The sequence below is a fragment of the Hyperolius riggenbachi genome, chromosome 11 (genome assembly GCF_040937935.1).
Source record: "Hyperolius riggenbachi isolate aHypRig1 chromosome 11, aHypRig1.pri, whole genome shotgun sequence".
NCBI lineage: Eukaryota > Metazoa > Chordata > Amphibia > Anura > Hyperoliidae > Hyperolius > Hyperolius riggenbachi.
In genome coordinates this window covers 110,753,549-110,775,013 of record NC_090656.1, presented here as the reverse complement: position 1 = coordinate 110,775,013, position 21,465 = coordinate 110,753,549, and the positions used below count along the sequence as shown (strand labels likewise).

Sequence of the window (21,465 nt, the reverse complement as noted above, 5' to 3'; positions counted from 1 at the left end):
CACATGATCGAAACCAACCAAACACAAACATATTAACCTCATGATGAGATCGATCATTTGCTTCCCCATCATTTCTCCCAGAGGAACATTTGTGCAATAGATGGCACATATGAATATGCCCTCTAGTATCCTTTAACAATTTTATCACTTACAGGACATTTCCCACAATGTAACAAGGTTCACAGACAGGAAACTGCCAGGAGTACCACAGTCCTCATAGTTTCTTTTGGGAGGGGTTTCACCACAATCTCAGTCATACAGCGCCCCCTGATGGTCTGTTTGTGAAAAGGAATAGATTTCTCATGTAAAAGGGGGTATCAGCTACTGATTGGGATAAAGTTCAATTTTTCAGAGTTTCTCTTTAAGCACACGTTTCCCCACAATAAAATCTAATTTGTATATTAATTGAAATGATAAGTACCATTAATAAGTGCTGCATTAATGTTGTGGCTGGTAGCCATTTCATGTCCAGCCTCCAGCAGCTGATGGAAGGATAGGCGGGGCATGTCACAACCACGCCTCCAAAAGGGGAGAGTGTCAGGAGATACATTCCGGGGCTCTAAGCCCTACCCGCTGCCAAGGACCAAACCCTTTATCATTCAGGTAGCGCAGCTCTAGCTATAAATTACAGTAATATAGCCCATCTTATTTCTATCCTAGCCCTACTGTAAACCCTACACTTGACACTGCTCTTCCCTGTTTAACTTAACTGGGCACCAGAAATAGCTGATAGAAGTCCCAGGTAAGTGGCGGTTTTTATCCTCAGGAAGCCCCTGCAGAATCCCTTTAACTAAGAGTCTTAAGCTCAGACATGGGGGCCTAACCTTAAGACTCCACCCCCCATCGCCTGACCCTAACTAAGCCCCCACCCCCCATGTCTAACCTTTAAACCCTTCCCACAGACGCCTAAAATTAACCACCTTCCGCCACCATTCTGCAAACAAGTATGACATTTGGGCACTTGGTAGCCCCGGGACCCGCTATTTATCAAATTTCATACTTACAACCTATGTTTTCAATGTGAGCCTATGAGCCGTCCAAACTTGTGCCGCTAACGGACGCCCAAATTTCCTGCCTCCGAATTCACTGCACAGACGGTCAGATAATAAAGCATGCTGTAGTGGGGAATGGTAGAGACACCAGAGTCCACGGACAGCATTTAGTGCACATAACATGTTATAGGATCACCACATATTATTTAGTTTTCATACATACTATTAATAATAATTCTTGGAGTAGGTATATGACAAGTCTCTGTTCACAGAAGTTGCTCCTCAGATTAGCAGATGATGGAGAACTAAAAAAAATATTCATTCAATGGATGTAATCCACATGTTCCAAAATATGTAACTATATAAATATATATTTTTAGTTTTGAGCATAATATATATAAAAAACCTGATCATTCCATTTTAACTAAAATATGAGAACATTAGAAAACAGTCTGGTTATATTAGGAATGTTATTCACACAGCTGTCTAGTCTGTCTCATCAATGGATACTATGTAACGTCTCTCCATCATTATCTCTCCTCAGGTATCTATATAATCATTGCAGTTGGTGCTGTCATGATGTTTGTGGGTTTCCTGGGATGTTACGGAGCTATTCAGGAATCCCAGTGTCTGCTGGGAACGGTAAGATCCAGTCTCTGTGCCCCTCATTAGGCAGGTGTGACAGTGTTGCTGGGGAGAAGCATTCCCCTGGTGGTGCAGTGTCTGCATTCATTCATTTAATAAGCTCTGCATATACCAGACATTTATTACCAGCCAGGGCTGAATTGCTCCAGTTAGATAGGTGGTAAATCACTGGCGGTCTCAGATATATACATGCACTGTGTGCAAATCCACAACAGCTCACAGGAGACTTAGAGGATGATTTGTGTCATCTCCTCTCATCTGACTGCTTAGTTATTAAGTCACTTAATCAGCCTCTGTGTTTTTAGAGTGCACTTGTCATCTGACACGATAGAGACAAATGCTTTGCTAGCTTAAAATGACATTCCAGAATGATTTTTTACTGTAATTAACTGCTGGGCCATGCAGTTAGCTGTGTCCAGGGGAAACGTAAACTTCAGGTGTCGGCTTGGTGGACATGAGCTGCCTGTCCCGTAACCTGGGGTTGTTGGCAAGAGAACTCATGGTACATGCTGGGCCATGCAGCTACCTGTGCCCAGGTGACTTATAGATTTCAGGTGCTTGTTTGTTGGATGCTGAGCAGCTATCTTGCAAATTTTTGTTTAAAGAGGAACTCCAGTGAAAATAATGTAATAAAAAGGTGCTTAATTTGTACAATAATTATGTATACATGATTTAGTCAGGGTTCTTTTGATCTGGTGATAGATACAGGCACTCGCAGGGTGTGAAATCTAAGTGAGCATGGGTCTTCCCCAGCGCACCCTGAAAGGGATGATGGAACGTCACCCCAAATGGGTGGCAGACTACTTAGCTGCCTAGTGCTCACCAGGTCACCATCCCCAGGGCTGCCCCACCAGAGACGAGAAGAACAAGGGGTTACCTTGCCGATAGGGAGGAGAATAAGTCCCGAAGTACTGGATAGGATAGACTGGACGGGACAGACTGAAGAGGACAGACTGGATGAGACGGACGGGACAGACTGGATGGGACAAATGGGATAGAACAGATTGAACTGTACTGACAGGGCTGTGCTGATGTAACAGTGCAGACTGGACAGACTTGCGAGACAGACAGGGACAGCATGGACACATGCAGTGGCTGTTCAGTGATGCAACACTGAGTAGCGAAAGGTCAGGGTTTAAATACTTTGACCTTCGCGCCAGTGCTGTGGCCACACACCACCTGCACGCTCAAATGAGCTAAGGGTGCGTGCCTAGCGTGACGCACCCAAGGACGCCGCAACTGGAAGTCCTTTGGGATGGCGTCCACAGGCAATGGAAGGGTTGCCACTAGATTCCAGGAGCGGTAAGTGTGATGAGCACTCAATCCAAGTCCATATTTAGCTGGTATTGTGCACAGGCATGTATGATGAGCATTCATCATGGGTCATTCATGTGTGTACACAGTATCAGTGGGTTCCCTACACCATGTCTTCTCCCCTGGCCACACCTCCAGGAATGGGAATTGATGAGACAGGTAGGTTCCTTGTGTCCACCAAGCGAGTACACTCATTTTAGTTGCTATTTGCTTTTGGTGCAGAATGTTGCTGAAGTTCCTTTTTTGGTAATATCCCATCATATTGCCTCCCTTTCTCCTACTCTCTCACTAACCTTCATCCTTTTAACGCATAACAGTAACCTCCTACTCCAATCCTTACCTTACCCTCTTGACTCTTAACACTAACCTCCCCTCTTCTTTCCTGACGCTAACCTGAACCCTGTCCTCTTCGAACATTAACCTATCTGTTGCCATTACCGATCGAAGCACCGCCCCCTCCACTCTAGCACTACTATCATGCACCGAAACTCAAGCCCCCGGCAACCCATAGCTGCAAACTTATATTACTGTCTATGGGTAGCCAAGATGCAATAGGTGTCTCGTGTGCCCAAAAAACCTCTCTCATGGCCCAGCACCACACCTACTTTCCATAGTTTGTGATTGCATGCTAAGCCTGGTCACAGTTGACTGGCAGAGGTTACATGATATGTAGTCGAAGCACGAAGTGACCTTTATATCTCCTGCTCATGTGGTTCCTGCCTATTCTATCTTCCTATCTCTGTTGTTCAGAGTTCCCCTCTAGCTTTCTGTAGGTCTGAATACACCAGGAAGGTGCAAATCATCCAGTTATCAGACTACCATTTTCCTTAGGACTTATTGTATAAGGCAGAATACTAATGCTAAATAATGTAATATTAATAATTTATTTCAGCTGTGACATGCATTGTCTTTCAAATCTCTGCAGTTCTTTGCCTGTTTAGTGATCCTGTTTGCTTGTGAAGTAGCTGCCGGAATCTGGGGATTTGTAAACCGTGATCAGGTAAGATCAATGAAATCCTGGACCAGTATGTTCGCATTTTATTATCAGTGGCTCATGTTATCTCATATTCATGGTAAAGCCAGTAATTACTTAGAACAGAGCCGTATTCTTGCATTATTTTCTTTTTACCGACCCAGGTCTTTCTAGTTGCTTACCAAAACTTTAGATACCAAAACTTTAATGAACCCTTCAGCAGCCAATTTATTTAGAGGCTTGCAAGTGCTCCAGGCCAATTAATTTAACCACTTCACCACTGAGGGGTTTTACCCCCTGAGCACCAGAGCAATTTTCACCTTTCAGCGCTCCTTCCATTCATTCGTCTATAACTTTATTATTACTTATCGCAATGAAATTAACTATATCTTGTTTTTTTCACCACCAATTAGGCTTTCTTTAGGTGGGACATTATGCCAAGAATTATTTTTTTCTAAATGTGTTTTAATGGGAAAATAGGAAAAATGTGGGGAAAAAAATAATTATTTTTCAGTTTTCGGCTATTATAGTTTTTAAATAATGCATGCTACTGTAATTGAAACCCATGAAACGTATTTGCCCTTTTGTCCCGGTTATAAAACCATTTAAATTATGTCCCTATCACAATGTTTGGCGCCAATATTTTATTTGGAAATAAAGGTGCATTTTTTTCAGTTTTGCGTCCATCCCTAATTACAAGCCCATAGTTTATAAAGTAACAGTGTTATACCCTCTTGACATAAATATTTAAAAAGTTCAGTCCCTAAGGTAACTATTTATGTATTTTTTTTAATTGTAAATTTTTTAATTTTTTTTTAATTACAAAAAAAAAAAAAAAATGGGGAGTGTGGGAGGTAATGAGTTAATTTTATGTGTAAAAGTCATTTATTTGTATGTGAAAAATGTGTAGGGTGTAGTTTACTATTTGGCCACAAGATGGCCACAGTAACTTTTTGTTTTAATGCGACCTCCAAGCTTCCTTCCGGAAGCTTGGAGGAAGAATAAGGAGGCTGGACACGTGAGTTTTTTCTCACAATGATCGCGCTGCCCATAGGAGAGCAGCAGATCATTGCGGGGCTTAGATAAACGAACGGGAATGGATTTTCCCGTTCATTGATCTCTGGGCGAGCGGGCGGCGGCGTGTTTACTAGCGGCGGGCGGCGTGTTTACGAGCGGGAGCGCGGGCAGCGTCGGGAACGCGGAAAGTACGTGTTTCTCCGTCCCTGGTTTTTAAAGGATGGAAAAAGGGGCGGAGAAATATGTACGCGCGGGGGTAAAGTGGTTAAGCATATTTTTTATTTTGTATTTGTTTCATTTCCTTGCTTCTAATTAGTACTGCTGTAATGTGTATTTATAGCCACTTGTCACTAGGAAGCAGTGTGAGACAATAACAATGGACTTCTTTCAGTTTCTATATTTTCTGCTTGCAGAGAGAGATCAAAGTATTCCAAGAATTTACAGCACGACGAGTTCTGCTGACTGAGGTCAAAAGCAGTGCACTTATCTCAAACGACATAACTCTATTGAAGCTGCTAATATGTTATATAAAAAAAGGGGACACGCAGTCACATGACCTGCACTGCTCCATTTGGATTCCACTTGAACCTTCTTGCCTGTTATTAAAACCTTATCTGATTTACATTTAAAAATGGGTGAAAAAGTTAACTTCTGCCAATATTGATGTTAATCTTCCCGTAGTATATATGTCACAAGCGCATTTGCTGAGTCTGTAGCATTACAGCTTCAGTCACCAAGGGAGGTGAGAGTTATTTCAAATATTTGTGACTCATAGGCCCCGTTCACACCTATAATCGCAAAACGCGATTACCGCCGGCATTTTGCAGGAGTGATTTTCCCGCGATTAACGCGGAAAAATCACTGGGCACTGCGGCGGTTTTGGAGCGATCGCACGCTAATCACTATCGCTAATTGCGAAACACAAATCGCCGTAAACCGCTGCATGCAACGCGTTTGCGGTTATCGCTGAAAACACTGCCACTTGCTACAATGTGTAGCGGTTTTTGCAAAACTGCTAGCGGTTTGCCATGAGCGGGAATCGCGCGATTCCCACTCAGGTGTGAATGGGCCCTCTCAATACGTTTACATAGAAGCGCCTCTGGTCTGTGCTTTCCTCTCTCCCATCTTTACATTGGTGAATTTTTTCCATACAGTCTAGCAATGCTAGTCATGCTACATGCAGGACACATGCAATGATGTGAAGCTGACGGGGAGCAGGAACAAAGGAGTGCAGAGGGCAGTACTGGTGCAGATGAGTGACACTGTGAGCTACAGGAGGCAACCAGCATGGCTGTCAAAAATGAAAAATCAGTGCTGTAACTTTTCTTGGTAGATACAGTAAGCTAGCTGGCTAGGAATAGAGTTCCACTGCAGGTGGTATGCACATGCAGTTCAAGACCAAAGTCTTTGATAGCAGCGGCAGTAAAGGAGAGGCATAATGTATAGTGGAGAGGAGCTGTGTTGGCCAGGAACTAGCATAAGTGGTTATCCTGCAGCAGAACGGGCAAACAGGTGGGGAACAGGCAGAAGGAGCCATAGCTGGAGCCATGGAAGCAGGTAATTTTGTTGCACGTTGATGAGCACCGTGTGACGAAGCTGTGCGCTGTCATAGCAGCAGTGCTATGATGCGCACCCCATGTAGCAGTAATTCGGGGCTCTGGCGGCTGGCAGAACCCAAATTACATCTCTCGAGATGTGAAAACTCGGAGGGGGAATAGTAATTAACGCCGCCTCGGAGTTTAGCTGCAGCATGGAGAGCCGAACTGAGCGGCGCCCAGTCAATATTTACTCGAAGCCATTTGTAAGGTCTGCACGCATATAAACTTGTAGTTGATCACACATAGTACCAGGCTAAACAGCTTAAACTAAACACTGGTTCTGTTTATAAATTGTCAAAATCGCCCGCAAAACACTTGTGCAATGAATCTCTATGAGAAGGTTCATATCAGCGTGTTTCATCCACTTGCCTGTACCATTTTTGGGGCAATTTTGATCTAACGGAAGGTATAGGAAGAGCGCTAAATGCTAACAGAATCACTTTGTGCGGCAAATGCGTTTGCAATTTTAAGAATAAATACATTGTATTTATTCTTTTCCGGGTCAAAGAGTTCACTTCCTGACTGATGTCAGGAAGTGAAAAAACGGAATCGCTCTGCAAAAGTGCTTACAAATGCGCTTTGCACAAAATCATAGCGCGCAGTGGAGTGCCGGGAGGGGGGGGGGGGGGGGGGTACTCGCAAAAAAATCTGTGATTTCGTTTTTAGATGTGAAGAGAGCCTCAATCAGACTTTTTTTTTTCCCTACACCACACTTTAATGCTTATTTGAATATAGTGGATCCTGTTATACTGTTAAACTCACTCAAGATGTTTGATGTGATTATAAGCGATAGTCTTTAATTATACTGATTTTATTCCTTCCAATAAATTCTGCCACAACCAGAGTGTTGAATGGTCTTAAACAGATAATTTGTGGAGTGTGGCGGTTTTGGAATACAGATTGCTGTATCCCGAGCCTGGCTAGCGATGGCCGGCTTGGCTCTCAGAGAAAGCACCAGAAAGGACATTGCTGTTTGCAGTGCTGTGTGCAGTATGAACTGAGGCGAGCAAGTCTTGTCAGAGCCAGGGCCTGCCTATTGCTAGATGGTACAACCCCTGTGGTGAAGCAGTGACTCATAGCTGGTGCAGCCAGAAATGAAAAATGAAATGAGGTACAGTAAGTAAAATAACCAGAAATACCACTGTCTGCAGCTTTATTACCAATCCCTGGACTAGCTCTGTGAGGAGATTCTCTAACCTCCAGTACACAGATAGAATATCGCAGGTTGAAGCCTGGTACACACCTTGAATTTTGTTCAAGTTTATCACCTCCATGTAGTACGAGGGTCAACAGATTTGGAATACTATGAACAGATTGTGATAACCTCTCATACTACATGGATGTGGTCAAGTGATTGGCCAATCAAAATTGAAAATGTATACCAGTCGTCAGTTTGTTCACCATGACATATTTTCTTAGAGAACAATTAGGAATGATTGACCAAGTCAGGTGGAAAGACCAACTTGCCTGGACCAGTCATGTTTACCCGTGAAATGAATCAGCTAGGCAACTCCTTCAATTTTACTTCAGTTGCCTCTGCTCCTGTCTTCAGCTAGCCATCCATAAGCTGATAACAGCCAGATCCGGCAAGGAATCAATCACTCCCGCATCCAAAATGGGTCACTTAAGAGATGAAAGGACCACTATCTCGAAAAAATTGTAACAATTAATATGCATATGTATGATATGTATAAAATGTGTATTTGTTCCCAAGCCAACTGCATTATAAATTACTTTTACCCCTATGTTGCTGTCACTTATATTAGGCAGTACAAATCTGACAGATCTGACACGTTGTGGACTAGTCTATCTCCCCATGGGGGATTCTCAGAGTTTTCTTTGTTTTCAAAAGCACTTACTGAATGGGAGTTGCTTGGTTCAACTGCCAAAATAGCGGGCAAGCAAGTAGGGAAGCTGGCCGGCATCCTTATATAGATTCTTGGAGGGGAGGGTGCGATTAAGGAAAATACTAAAAATCCCCCTTGAGATTGGCTAGTCCAAAATCAGTCAGGTCTGTTTACTGCCTACTGTAAAGGTTCCCATTAACAGTACAATTCAACAGATGCAATCTTTCAACTCACTTTTTATGATCGAATCGTACAGAAAACTGTGCGGTGTGTTGCGAAAATCGATGTAAAAGCATTCTTTGGTCGATTGGAACAGAAAATTTAATTGATTCAAAAGTCAGATTTTACGAGCATATCATTAAAGAGAAAATGCCCTAATTGACCAATTTATGGGAACAATTGACAGCTACCTTCCGATTACTCATGATCGTAAAAAGTGGGTTGAAAGATCGCTTCTGTTGAATTGAGAAAAAATGATTCCGTTATTGGGCACCTTGACTCACAGCAAGATAGGAGGAATGTAATTTACGGTCCATTTTACTCTGGGATAATGTACTTTTTATAAATAAGTATTCTAGGGTTCTGATTGGCTGCTTTAGACAACTGCTTCATTTTCATAGCGTCTCCTTTGATGAAAGCCCATTAGTGCATTGCCCATTACTAGCCTCTGTCTGCCTCACAACTGCACTGTAAAGTAAAGGGAGAATGTAACACTGCTTGTTTCACTCAGGAGCTTGCATACTACATGTATTCATTCATGTTTTATGTCTCATCAGGTGTCGAATGAAATAAAACTGTTCTATAATGAGGCGTATGAACAAGCAAAGAGTGGCACTAAGGAGCAGAAGGAAAAGGCTAGACCTGTGGTCAAAGCCTTCCATGAGACGGTAATTGCCATAACATCCATATAAGAAGAGGGATGTCATTTGGATCATATGTAAAGGAATTCACAGGGAATTTCTCATTCACGTCACGTTTTGGAGTTGATCGAATATAAACAGCATTTATTGTTTAAGAAAACATTTGGTCTGAATGGGGGGAATTCCTGGCCAATCCCGTGCGGAAACCGTCTGCCTTTTACAAATATGTGTCTGTGGGTGGAGTCTGTGGGCTGTGATGACACACAAGCTAATGCTTTGCTGTAATCAGAAGTGGGGAGAATGTTGAAGAAAAGCGGTGAGCCAAGCCTGCAATAAGCTCTTATTTAAAAAAGTTCTGCTATTGGGTGGCAATGATTTGCAACCTTCTGCTGGGTCATATCAGAACATAGTGAGGATGACAAAATTGATTAAATTAGCAGTTGTAAGACTGCAGATTCATGCACACCCAAATTGACAACTTTTTTTGTTGTTGTCTTAATCCAGTGATAGGCAAACTTGGCTCTCCAGCTGTTAAAGCGGTTTTAAACTCTGACAAAATATTCAATAAAAATGTGTTTTCATACTTTTTATAACCCATACAATTATCATATTTGCTTTTGTGCACAAGTATTATTATTCATTTAGAAATTATAAGTTCCCAAAGTTCAGTGTATTTACTTTGAAAGCTGCTGGTGCATTTTATTCATAACTGTTGTATTTCTAATGTAAATGCAGCCAGTAATGATTTCTGAGCAGTGTTTCAGTTCAGGATTCATTAGCAGAAGTTTCTGCACAGTCAGAGAATGTTTACTTAATTGTAAGTAAAGAATGTAAACATAAGATAAGGTTATCACCAGTTCGGATGCGGCTGCCCCTGCAGGAGAAAAAGTCAATCCTGTGATTTAACCCTTTGAATGTTTTTTTTACTAAAAAAAAAACAAATTGTAAATAATCTTTTAGAGCAAAGAAGAAATGCTGGGTTTCCTTCCACTTTAAGGAACTACAAGTCCCACAATACATTTGCCTTTATGAGCCATGACTGTGGTTGTCAGACTCCTGCAATGCATTGTGGGACTTGTAGTTCCTTAACAGCTGGAGAGCCAAGTTTGCCTATCACTAATTCATAATAGAGGAGTTGTTGCAGTTGTGCACTTGTGATAGCAGTAGCACACATTCCAATCCACTAAGGGGGCCTATTGATTTGGCTTGTTGTGAAAATCATATTACCCCTTTAACATCACAAGGTTCATAAAGGAATGAGCTAATTAATTACTTTACCAATCAATGCTTTCATTGCATACAGTAATTACCTTCAAGTGGTGATCTGCAGCTGCTTACACTTTAATGGAGAATTTGGTGGAATGTCTGTTTAACACCCCCCCCCCCCCATTACAAACTAGCCTCTGTAAAGTCTGTCACAGCCCCCTCATTGCCTTTTTATAATTATGATCTGTGCCAGAGCTGCATCATTGAAGCCTATAGAATTCTCTGCTTCTAAAGCGATGAGCGATCTGTAACGTTACAGTTAAGGTGGCCACTAACAATGCAATCTGCTGAACGATCGTTTATGAATGATTCTTCATATGAACGATCGGACATGATCGTTTGTGACCACTAATGGACAAAAATCTCTTAACCAATCCGATCAGATTAATGAAATTGATTACATTTTTGGATCGATAATATCAATCTGAGGGAATTGGTTAAGAGATTTTTGTCCATTAGTGGTCCCAAACGATCATGTCCGATCATTCATACGAAGAATCGTTGGTAATTATGTCAGTCTTCACTTATTGTTGATAATTGTTGGCTGCAGTGGTGATCACAGGAAACTGCCAAACCCTTCTAAAAGTTATGTTCATTTAGGCCTCTTACACAGTAAGACGTTGAGTTTGATGCAACGTTAAGGTCGCATAACGTGCCCCTAACGCAACGCATTGAAAGACTATAACTTGGACATTATTTAGCCCTGCGTTTGGTGCACCATTTTCGTCACACAGTGATAGAACGAAAATGGCGCATGCGTAAAAAAAAAAAAACACTACTGAGCATGTGCAAACAGTCTAACACAGTTAAAAACGTGTATAACGCATAGCGTGCAGCACTTTCATTTAACGTGCAGCGTTAGACACCAACGCAACGTCTGCACTGTGAACAGCCCATTGATTTTTCATTGCAGTGAGTTATTCTGCGTTACATGTTGTTGTAACGTGCGACTTTAACGTCGCACTGTGAAAGAGCCCTTAAGCTAATTGTCATTTTTAAACGCTCGAAAATCAGAAGATCCGCAGGTAAGTGCTGCATAAATAATTCTATTTTTATGGGGATCTGGCTAATCGCCACCATTAGGCAGGGAGCATGCTTATTATAATAGAGCTTTTTTTCTGCACACGGCCAAATGCACACTTAGGGTGGCATGGTGCTGTAGTCGTTACCACTCTCATCTCACAGCACTGGGTCCCTGGATCAAATCCCAGCCAGGGCACTATCTGGAGGGAGTTTGTATGTTCTCCCTGTGTCTGTGTGGGTTTCCTATAGGAACTCTGGTTTTCCTCTAACATCCCAAAATCATACAGATCAGTTAATTGGCTTCCCCCTAAATTGGACATACGACTATGGTAGGGATTGGGTTGTGAGATCTTGTGTGAGACATCTTCTGACAAGACTATATACTCTGTAAAGTACTGTGGAAGTTGTTGCCAATATATAAATCCTAAATCATAATAACTTCAGCACTGGCCGTTGTAGTCAATGGCCCACTCGGGAATCGCATGTCGTTTGTGTTCTCATTTTTTGCTGTGATTTTATACCGAACAGCAGTTTGCTTTTTCCCACACGCATTTTCAAATTAAATACATAGTGCCACAGTACGAAAAATCCAGAACGAACACAGAAAATCACATGAAACGCAATCACAGACACCGCATTACAGACCCCCGGAAATGCCCACTCAGTCTCTGACACAAGTGTCCTCCCAGCCTTGTCTTCTAAGCTTTCAGTATTCAGCAGCCCTTCCTGTACTTTGATATACTGATGGCGTGATGCAATTATGTTTCAATGGAGCCTTTTACACTGGTAGTTTTGTGGTATGACGATGAGTCGCAATGGAAAGTCTGTGGACTCTACGCCACACAGCTCGGGTCACATAGCAGTGTTAGGCTGCAATGCGACTTTACCTCACCATTGTGTTGTGAGCCTATGTTACAGGAGGCACAAAGCAACATATATAGTGTGAAAGGAGTCTAAATATACTGATCTTTCTGCAACTTCCACCATGTTCTGATATGACCTAGTTGAGGATTTGCATCAGTGCAGAGTTCTGTAAATGTACATGAACAGGGTGAAGGCCTTATACAGGCGTCCTCCCTGCTGATGGTGAATGGGGTGCTCTCTTGTGTTAATGCAGAAGATGTTCTGCAGTTCAGCTGCTTCGTCTGCTCAGTATCTGGCGGCAGATTTTCCCATTCTCATCGGACAGATTATGTGCTGTTATAAATGGGAGAATGTCAACCTGGTAACATGTTTATGTGAAGTTCTTTTTAGTGCAGTTTATGAGAAACTGTAAATCATACATATGCATGAAGTGTAGAGTGTTATGTGTAAAACATTCTCTTGTGATTTATGTGCTGTTCTGGGCTTCTCTAAAGGTATAGCAGAATAACCGAGCAACTCGGGGTGACCTGAAACCACTTGGAGAGTATAGGGGACTAAAAGAGGCCGAAAAGCCCTCCTACTAAAAAGCTACGCTCGTTGTATTTTGCCTTCTTAACCCTTTAGCAGCCAATATATTTAGAGGCTTGCAATTGCTCCAGGCCAATTTATTTTATCACCTTTTTAAATTTCTTTTTTGTTACATTTCCCTGCTTCTAATTAGTACTGCTGTAATGTGTATTTATGGCCACTTGTCACTAGGGGGCAGTGTGAAACAATAACAGAGGACTTCTGCTTTCAGTTTCTATATTTTCTGCTAGTAGAGAGAGATTAAAGCATTCTAAGAATTTACAGCACAAGTTCTGCCGACTGATGCAGGGCTGTGGAGTTGGTGCAAAAATCATCCGACTCCGCAGTATATGAAACCACTGACTCTGACTCCAGGTACCCAGAATAACTCTGACTCCTTAGTCTAATACTTACCAGGGCTGTGGATTTGGTGCAAAAATTGCTCCCACTCCACAGCCCTGGACTGAGGTCAAAAGCAGTGCACTTATCTCAAACGAGATAACTCTATTGAAGTTGCTAATGTGTTAAAACAGAAGGTATTTGCATTAATTCAGCTTCTGGTTACCCACAATGCATCACTACTGAATATGCAAATGATCTCTTTATGCCCTTAAAAAACCACAGTTGCTCATCATTGCAAATAACTTCTGTTTTAAGAAGGCAAAATACACTAAAGGTCTAGGTGAAATTTTCCAAGCAGAGTTCAGAGCCGGGGATGAGCCATCCTTTTACCAACTCACAGAATTACTGTATTTTTCAGACTATAAGACGCACCTAGGTTTGGAGGACAAAATCCAGGGGAAATAAGTATGCTAAACCTGGTGCATCTATAGTGCAGGGGCATCTTATAGACCTCTACTCCCCAATTATTATTTCCAACTGTGTCTCTGTCCATACCCCCGTAACCTCAGTCCATAGTACGTCCCCCTGTATCACCTGTCCGCACCCCCTGTACCCGCTGTCCATAGCCCCTGTGACGTCTGTCCATACCGTGTCCACTGTCCGTCTCACAGTGTAACCTGTCTGGCCTGTGTACTCTGTCCATCCTGTGTCCTCTGTTCCCTGACTGAATGGGCAGCCATGTTTCCCCCCAGGAGGACGTGTAAGGGCAGACCAGAGCGCGCTCACTTACACATTCCCGGCTCTGAGTCCTGCATCCTGCTACTTCACGTTTCCTGCAGCCAGCTGATAGAATCTATATTCACAGGCTTTTATCCCCATGCTGATGGTGGCAGATATCGGTGCATATGTGCACTGGCTCTCTGACTCCAGCCCGGTCTAATGCCGCGTCTGATCGATGCTCCCTGTCTGCCCCCTTCACAGCATTTTCACCAATCCGGATGTTGCATTCCACCCTCTGCTCCTTTCCAAACTATATACCAATCAGGCGGGGGGCGCTTCTGTGGAGGGAGCGTACAGGATGCATTACTGAGGCGCGGCAATAGACCAGGCTGGAGCCAGAGACCCAGTGCACCGATATAGACGAAATTTATTGCACAAATCTTAATTGGTTAAGTAGTCCCCTGGCCCTGCTTAATTCCTGCCTCCTTAGGCAAAGGCACCCAAACCAGGAAAAATTGTGAGGACCTATTAAAAAAATAAGGACCTGTTAAAAAAGGGGGGTTACATATATTTTTGGGACACTATTTGTGGCAGTTTCTTATTTGGGGATGTTACAAGCCCCTTTAGAGTAAACCTGTAGCAAGATATAGAAGCTGCCGCAATCATAAGGTTACTCCTGCTCAACCCATTCCCTGTCCTGTTGACGACCTGCATATTTTGATACTCCCATTCCCCAGGTTGTATTGGAAACACCGTGGATTTAGCATGTTTTATATATGCATGTGAAAACTAAGTACCGATGCTGGAATGAGGTTTGCCGTTAAACTTTGCAGTACAATTTAGGAAACTGAACTAAAAGCACAGAACTTTCCTCATCAAAATGACATTTTATTCTTAGTAATATACAGTACAGCAATATGCTTTGTGGCTGAAAATATATTTAAACTTTTGTGGCATTTTATCTCATTGCTATTTTCCTCCTGTGTTACAGCTGCAGTGCTGTAGAGATGACCTGAGCGTAATGTTTACTGCGCCGGATAATCTCTGTCCTGCGGGAGTCAAAGATGTGGTTAGTATCCAACATAGTAATGTCTTAGTATCAGTCTTTTATTGATGTTTGCATAATAAAGCCATTTGCATACTAAAAGCTGATTATCAGACATCATTTTTCATACAAGAAACATTGGACGTATGGCCTAGCAGCTTAAACCAATGGAACATAAACACATGAAATGTAAAGCACAACAATGGGATAATATCAGTATAGTAATGTCTTCAAGTAACTTGTCCTCTATGTTACCATATATAGAAATATGGAGACACTTGGGCCTCTTTCACACTACAAATTGCCGAGAAACAGTCCTTCAGGAAACACCTCGTTAGTACACGGTTTTCCCTGTCTGGCATCCAGCCAGACAGGAAGTGACACGCACTTGCGGTCACTTCCTGCTTCGGTTATGTGGAAGTGCACGGAAGCGTATTGTAAAAACGCCATTGTGTCTCTTTATTGTCATGGATGGATTCACTAGCTTCTCAGCTCAGCTCAGTTTCATCTTTTGTCCACTTTGCTGTAGTATCTGTACTCCAGTCTCTGGAACTACTAAAAACACAGACAGAGATTTTACTGTAGGGAATCTCCAATTTATGTTGTTTTTTCAGCACATGCTGTTTCTGCTATCAGGGTGTGCTTCAGGTTTCCTTAGCTTTATTTCTATCAGGCATTTATAAAATGATAGCTTGAGTTTGACTGGTTGGTGTTGGTGCAGATACTCTGTTTCCCTGCAGTCAGGCTCGGTTCACACTGGATTGCACAATGGTGCGGACAAGCACATCCAATCAGGATGCACTGTGGTCTGCCGCACGCCTGCGCCTCGTTCACACTACCTGCTGCTACTGAGACCGTCGCTCGGTGCACTGAAAGAGACTATGAAACCGGCAGAAGCATGGGGCTCCCCACTGGATTGCAAGAGACCAATGAGAGTACTCCCTTCCACCAGGGAAGATTCTCATTGGTCCACCAGTGAACCAATGAGAATCTTCCTTTGGGAGAGAGGCTTCCCATTAGTATTTTGCAAATCCTGTGGGGATCCCCATGCTTCTGCCGAGATCTGGTCTGTGTATACTGGCTTCTCCCTTACAGTGGACCGAGCTGTGAGTGCCAGCAATAGCAAATCCCAATTCACTGGACAGGTGAGTTGGCATATTGCAGGTGTCGACCAGCTTAGTGAGAACAGACAATTCCATTTTCATAGACTTCCATTGTGTCCGTGTCCCGGCATGTGCGGTGCAATTGCAAACCGGCTGTGGAAATGCAGCAGGTCAGGAATTTGTGCTCCAAAAAGTGTAAACGGATCCTATTAATAAAATAGAATCTGTTCATAGTCCGTTTTTACGTTTCCCTGCAATCTGGAAAATGCAGAGTTTTTTTTTCCTTTAGTGTGAACTGAGACTAAATTATAAAACACACCCTTTATCTGTAACTTGCTTATCTTGTTCCCTGTTTTGTTTTGTGTGACGTTTTGCTAAGACAGGAATATCTCGTATGGCATGTTTCCATTTGCAGACTACTTTACAATTTTTTTTTCCATCTTATTTTAGGATTGCCATACCAAAATTGAAGAACTATTTCAGTCCAAGCTGCATTTGGTTGGCATTGCAGCTGCAGTGGTGGCTGTTATCATGGTAAGATTACAGATCGTCTTCTCTGCATCACTGTCTCTATGGCGACACTGAAAATCTGTAAGAAAGAAAAAAACCCTCTGGGGGGTACTTACCTTGGTAGGGGAAAGCCTCTGAATCCTAATGAGGTGAGCAGACCCACTCAGGCCCGCACTACAGCTGACATCCTTTGTCGGCTGCGGTTTGGGGGGAGCCAGCACTAGATTCCTGAGGTTTAGAAGGATAGGATAAGCCTCATTAGGATTCAGAGACTACCCTCTCCTAAGGTAAGTATCCACCAGATTTTTTTTTTATTAATCAATTAATTAGTCTCTTTAATCAACAAGGCTATCTATATACATTCACAATTACACCTACAGGGATCGGGACTCATTTCCTCAGGGGATAGTCTGGGACAGAGTTCTGTACAGACGTGTTTCTAGCCTAAAGGCTAGCGGTGTGTTCTTTTGCTATGGAGGGATAAAGAAAAACAATGGGCTGGGCCTGCATTTGGCTGATACATTCCAACACTCTGGACCTTTCACCGCAGCGTCTGAGCCGCCATACAAACTTTAGATTTCCGGCAGAGGCAGCCCAGATCATCTGATTGACCGAAAGCCATCTAAGTTGTGTATGAGAGATAAAAGCATGAACAGATATGAGGGGTCATAATAAGAATTGATGTAAACTGTCAGGGAGAAGAATGGGCTCTTGTGGCTGAAGTATTATGTGATATGATAATGAGGAACATATGTTGCTAATTAATCCATTTGGACGCTGCATCAATCAAGGTGTTCTCTTTATATAATAAGAATTAGTATGGTTCCTTTTTTGTGATATGCAAGCTTGCTTTTGAACCTCTATTTGTGTTCAAACGTCTTCCTATCGCTCAAGCAACTGGCAAGCACACATACCCGGCATCGGTCAGTACCCGTCTGTGCCGGATACAGGGGACTTTGCTTTATGTAGCTTTAAGCATAACACTTTAATTCATGAAAAAATAAAGACTATTATTTTCAAGACCTATACGTAGCAAAGGGCTGTAAGCAGATATTTGGCGTTGTAATATACCTCTTAATGTGTAGAGTCCAACCTGCATGAATGGAAAGCTCACTACAAAAATACAACTCTCACACTATCGCAGGAGGCTGTGCATTTTACAGAAATACACAATACGTGCATTGCAGCACTGGCTCAATTCAGCTACACTGAGACAGCACTGTGTAGTGCACAGTAATACATGCAGGCATGAATGGAAATCACAATGCTAAAATTATTCACCAACCGTGCGTTGTAATTCCATGGTGAATCGCAGTGCATGGATGGGGACATCCGCCAGTGGAGTCTATGCAAAAAAAAAAGTGTGTGAGTAGGGGGCCTAAGTGTTCTAAATACACAGTGACCTTCCATGTAGTGATTTCACCTTTATACAGTTATCATTTTTACATCCAGTTATTGCTGTGCTTTCCTTACTGTAATTCATTTTGCTTTCTATTCTCTCTAGATCATCGAGATGATCTTCAGTATGGTTCTGTGCTGTGGTATTCGGATCTACTCTGTGTACTAAAGAGTGTGCTGTCTCCAGTGTGTAAATAATAGCGCATCTTCTTCTCCCCTCCCTCCCACCCCTGTTTGTGTCTTTTTATTAACACTTGTTACCCACTCTGATGAAGCCCATGTCGAGGTCTGGCAAGCCTGGAAGAAACACTAAAGTTTGCTTCCACCCTCCTCTGAGATTGCAGCAACAAGGCACTCGCGAGCTGCGGCCCTGCAGAATGTACTTGCCTTGTTTGTAGGGCTGTTGCTCCTAGCACTGCCTCTGTGTGACCCACGTCACCCCGCCACTGCCACATAACAAGGCACGATGGAGCTGACTTAGCCGATGATGATGTGCAGAGAATGGAGAGTCAGCTCTTGGGTGTAACAGTGCCTTATTGCTGCGAGTTCTGGTGTCAGATGTCTCCTGTGTAAAATATATTGTGTTGCTACTTTTTGGGGGAAGGACCAACCCCAACAGCTCCCCCCGCCCTGCACGATCCCGCCACAATGTCCGTCATCAGAAGAATAAATATATATATAAACGTGTATAAAGATTCTCATTAAAATTCTTTATGGGGTCTTTTTTACCCCAAACACCAATGTGCTGGCTGTGTTTGTGTTTTCTTTTCTTAATTTATTAGGAAATGTGGCATGTATGAATAAATAAAGGTGTCACATGGGGGGAGGGGGCTCACTTAAAGTAAACCTGAGACTTCAATAAAGAAAGATTTGATACTTACCCGGGGCTTCCTCCAGCCCCATAAGCACCACCGAATCCCTCACCATCCTCCCAAGTGCCTCTGTTCTCCAGCTATCGGTCCCGATAACTGGGCTCCCCTGCGCAGAAGACCCCGACTAACGTGACTGAGCAAGATTACCGGGACCTATAGCTGGAGAACGGAGGCACTCAGGAGGACGGCGAGGGACTCGGCAGTGCTTATGGGGCTGGAGGAAGCCACGGGTAAGTATCAAATCTTTCTTTATTATAGTCTCAGGTAAACTTTAAAGGACTACGATCACAAACTGTGATCTAAAGAAACGTTTTTGATGGCACATAAATAGTATGTGTCACCATAAAAAAAATTTAAATGCTTGATCAAAAAAAGGAAAAACCTTACTAAGGCCTCTTTTCCACGGGTTTTTGAACTGTGTGCTCAGCGAGCAGCTACCAGGCAACAGTAAGCAGTTACCAGGCAACAGTGAGTAGTTACCAGGCAGCAGCAGGCAGTTGTGTTCATTCAGAAATTGAACTCATCAGACATAAAGACACTAAACTTAACAGTCAAACCCATTGTTTGTGATCATTTTAGCAGTCAGTTTGATGCCAATCCGTATATAGAAAATCCTTCCATGTAACCTGCAGCCAAGTAAAAATGTCTGAAACTGACAATAAGACCAAATTGAACTCTTTGGTAACAGCACTCTGATGAACAGACTGTCCAGAAATTCCTAACTTTTTTTTTTTTTGTACCTGGACTAATCCAGTGACTGGCAAAAAATACTGCCACTTCCACCAGACAAGAAGGAATAGTGGGCAATGGCGGTGTTTTATATGCCCATAACAGCAATACAGTGGAACCTTGGTTCACAGCATAATTTGTTCTGGAAACATGCTGGCAATCCAAAGCACTCATAGCAATGAAAATTTCCCCATAAGGATTAATGGAAACTCAGACGATTTGTTCCACAATCCAAAAACATTTAGAAAAGCATATTTAATACAAATACCGTACTGTAGAGGCCTGCACAGGTCTAATTTTTCAGACCTGCAGGCCCGCTACCAGCAACCCGCTTTCTGGTGAATCTGAGACTCGCAACCCGATTAAATCAAAACGGGTACCTGAACCCGACCTGCATTTCGGGTAACCCACGGGTAACCGACATGTTGCCGTGTGCAGGTCTGACCCGCTTTCCCAACCCGCTTTCTGGTGAAACTGCTACCCGCACCCGACCCACAACCCGATTAAAATCAAAACGGGTACCCTACCTAAATTTTGGGTAACCTGCGGGTACCCGATTCGATGCAGGCCTCTACTGTACTGTATAAAGTGAAAATGTAAAAAAAACACTATTCACTATAACAATCATCATCTGTTGGCTCACCCGACTTTTTTTTTGTGTGTGTGGCTGTGACATCATCCAGTGATGATGTCATCCAATGATTTGTCATCCAATGACAGTTACTTTTGCCTACGTTTGAGGATTTCATGGAAGCGTGACATTGTACAGTAAGTACGCTTAGATTAAATACAATTAAAGAGAACCCGAGGTGTGTTTAAATAATTTTATCTGCATACAGAGGCTGGATCTGCCTATACAGCCCAGCCTCTGTTGCTATCCCAAACCCCACTAAGGTCCCCCTGCACTCTGAAATCCCTCATAAATCACAGCCATGCTGTGTGGCTGTGTTTACATCTGTAGTGTCAGTCTCAGCTGCTCCCCCACCTCCTGCATAGCTCCGGTCCCTGCCCCTGTCCCTTCCCTCCAATCACCAGGGAGGGAAGAGATGCAGGCGGGGACTGGAGTTCTGCAGGAGGCGGGGAGAGCAGCAGACTGACACTATAGAGATAAACACAGCCAGCTCTGACAAGCTGTTTGTCAGCAGCGTGGCTGTGATTTATGAGGGATTGCAGAGTGCAGGGGGACCTTAGGGGGGGGTTGGGATAGCAACAGAGGCTGGGCTGTATAGGCAGATCCAGCCTCTGTATGCAGAAAATATTCTTGAAACCCACCTCGGGTTCTCTTTAAGTACAATCCTGCAGCATCAAAAGGAGAAGAAAGATCGGCTCAGTTGCGATGATGGGACTTCCCCCCCATACATTCTGTGCTTGTATATCAAGATATCGCTTGCTTATCAAGTCAAAATGTCATTACAATTTTCTCTTAACTTACGAAGCGCTCTTAACTCAGGTTAAATCCAATGTGAGCAAGCTGATCTAAGAATGGCTGCGTTTTACATGCAATGGTTTCCTATAAAAAATAGAAACACTTGCAATTTTGGAAAAAAAAAAAAGGAAAAAACTATTTGAACAGGAATGTTTTCACTTGTTAAATATGAATTATTATTAAAAAGAGAAATGCACAAAAATGCAATTAAAATGAAAAATTGCAATCGCAGGAAAAAATGCAGAAACGCACATATCTGAAAACTGATGCTTGGACAGATGGGACATCAGCCTTTGAGGAGGCTGACATATTTATTTCCTCTTGAACAATACCAGTTGCCTGGCAGTTCTCCTG

General features: G+C 42.8%; 1 protein-coding gene across 1 annotated transcript in view; it reads left to right on the top strand.

Annotated features, from left to right (window-relative positions):
• Positions 1-18,825, top strand: part of CD81 (CD81 molecule) — a 99,731-nt gene extending 80,906 nt beyond the window's left edge. Inside the window, exons 3-8 of the mRNA XM_068261221.1 lie at positions 1,537-1,634; positions 3,877-3,951; positions 9,163-9,273; positions 15,020-15,097; positions 16,627-16,710; positions 18,191-18,825. Coding sequence (XP_068117322.1) covers positions 1,537-1,634; positions 3,877-3,951; positions 9,163-9,273; positions 15,020-15,097; positions 16,627-16,710; positions 18,191-18,253 — 509 coding nt within the window. The 3' untranslated portion in view covers positions 18,254-18,825. The remainder of the gene's footprint in view (positions 1-1,536; positions 1,635-3,876; positions 3,952-9,162; positions 9,274-15,019; positions 15,098-16,626; positions 16,711-18,190) is intronic.
• Positions 18,826-21,465: the final 2,640 nt, after the last annotated feature.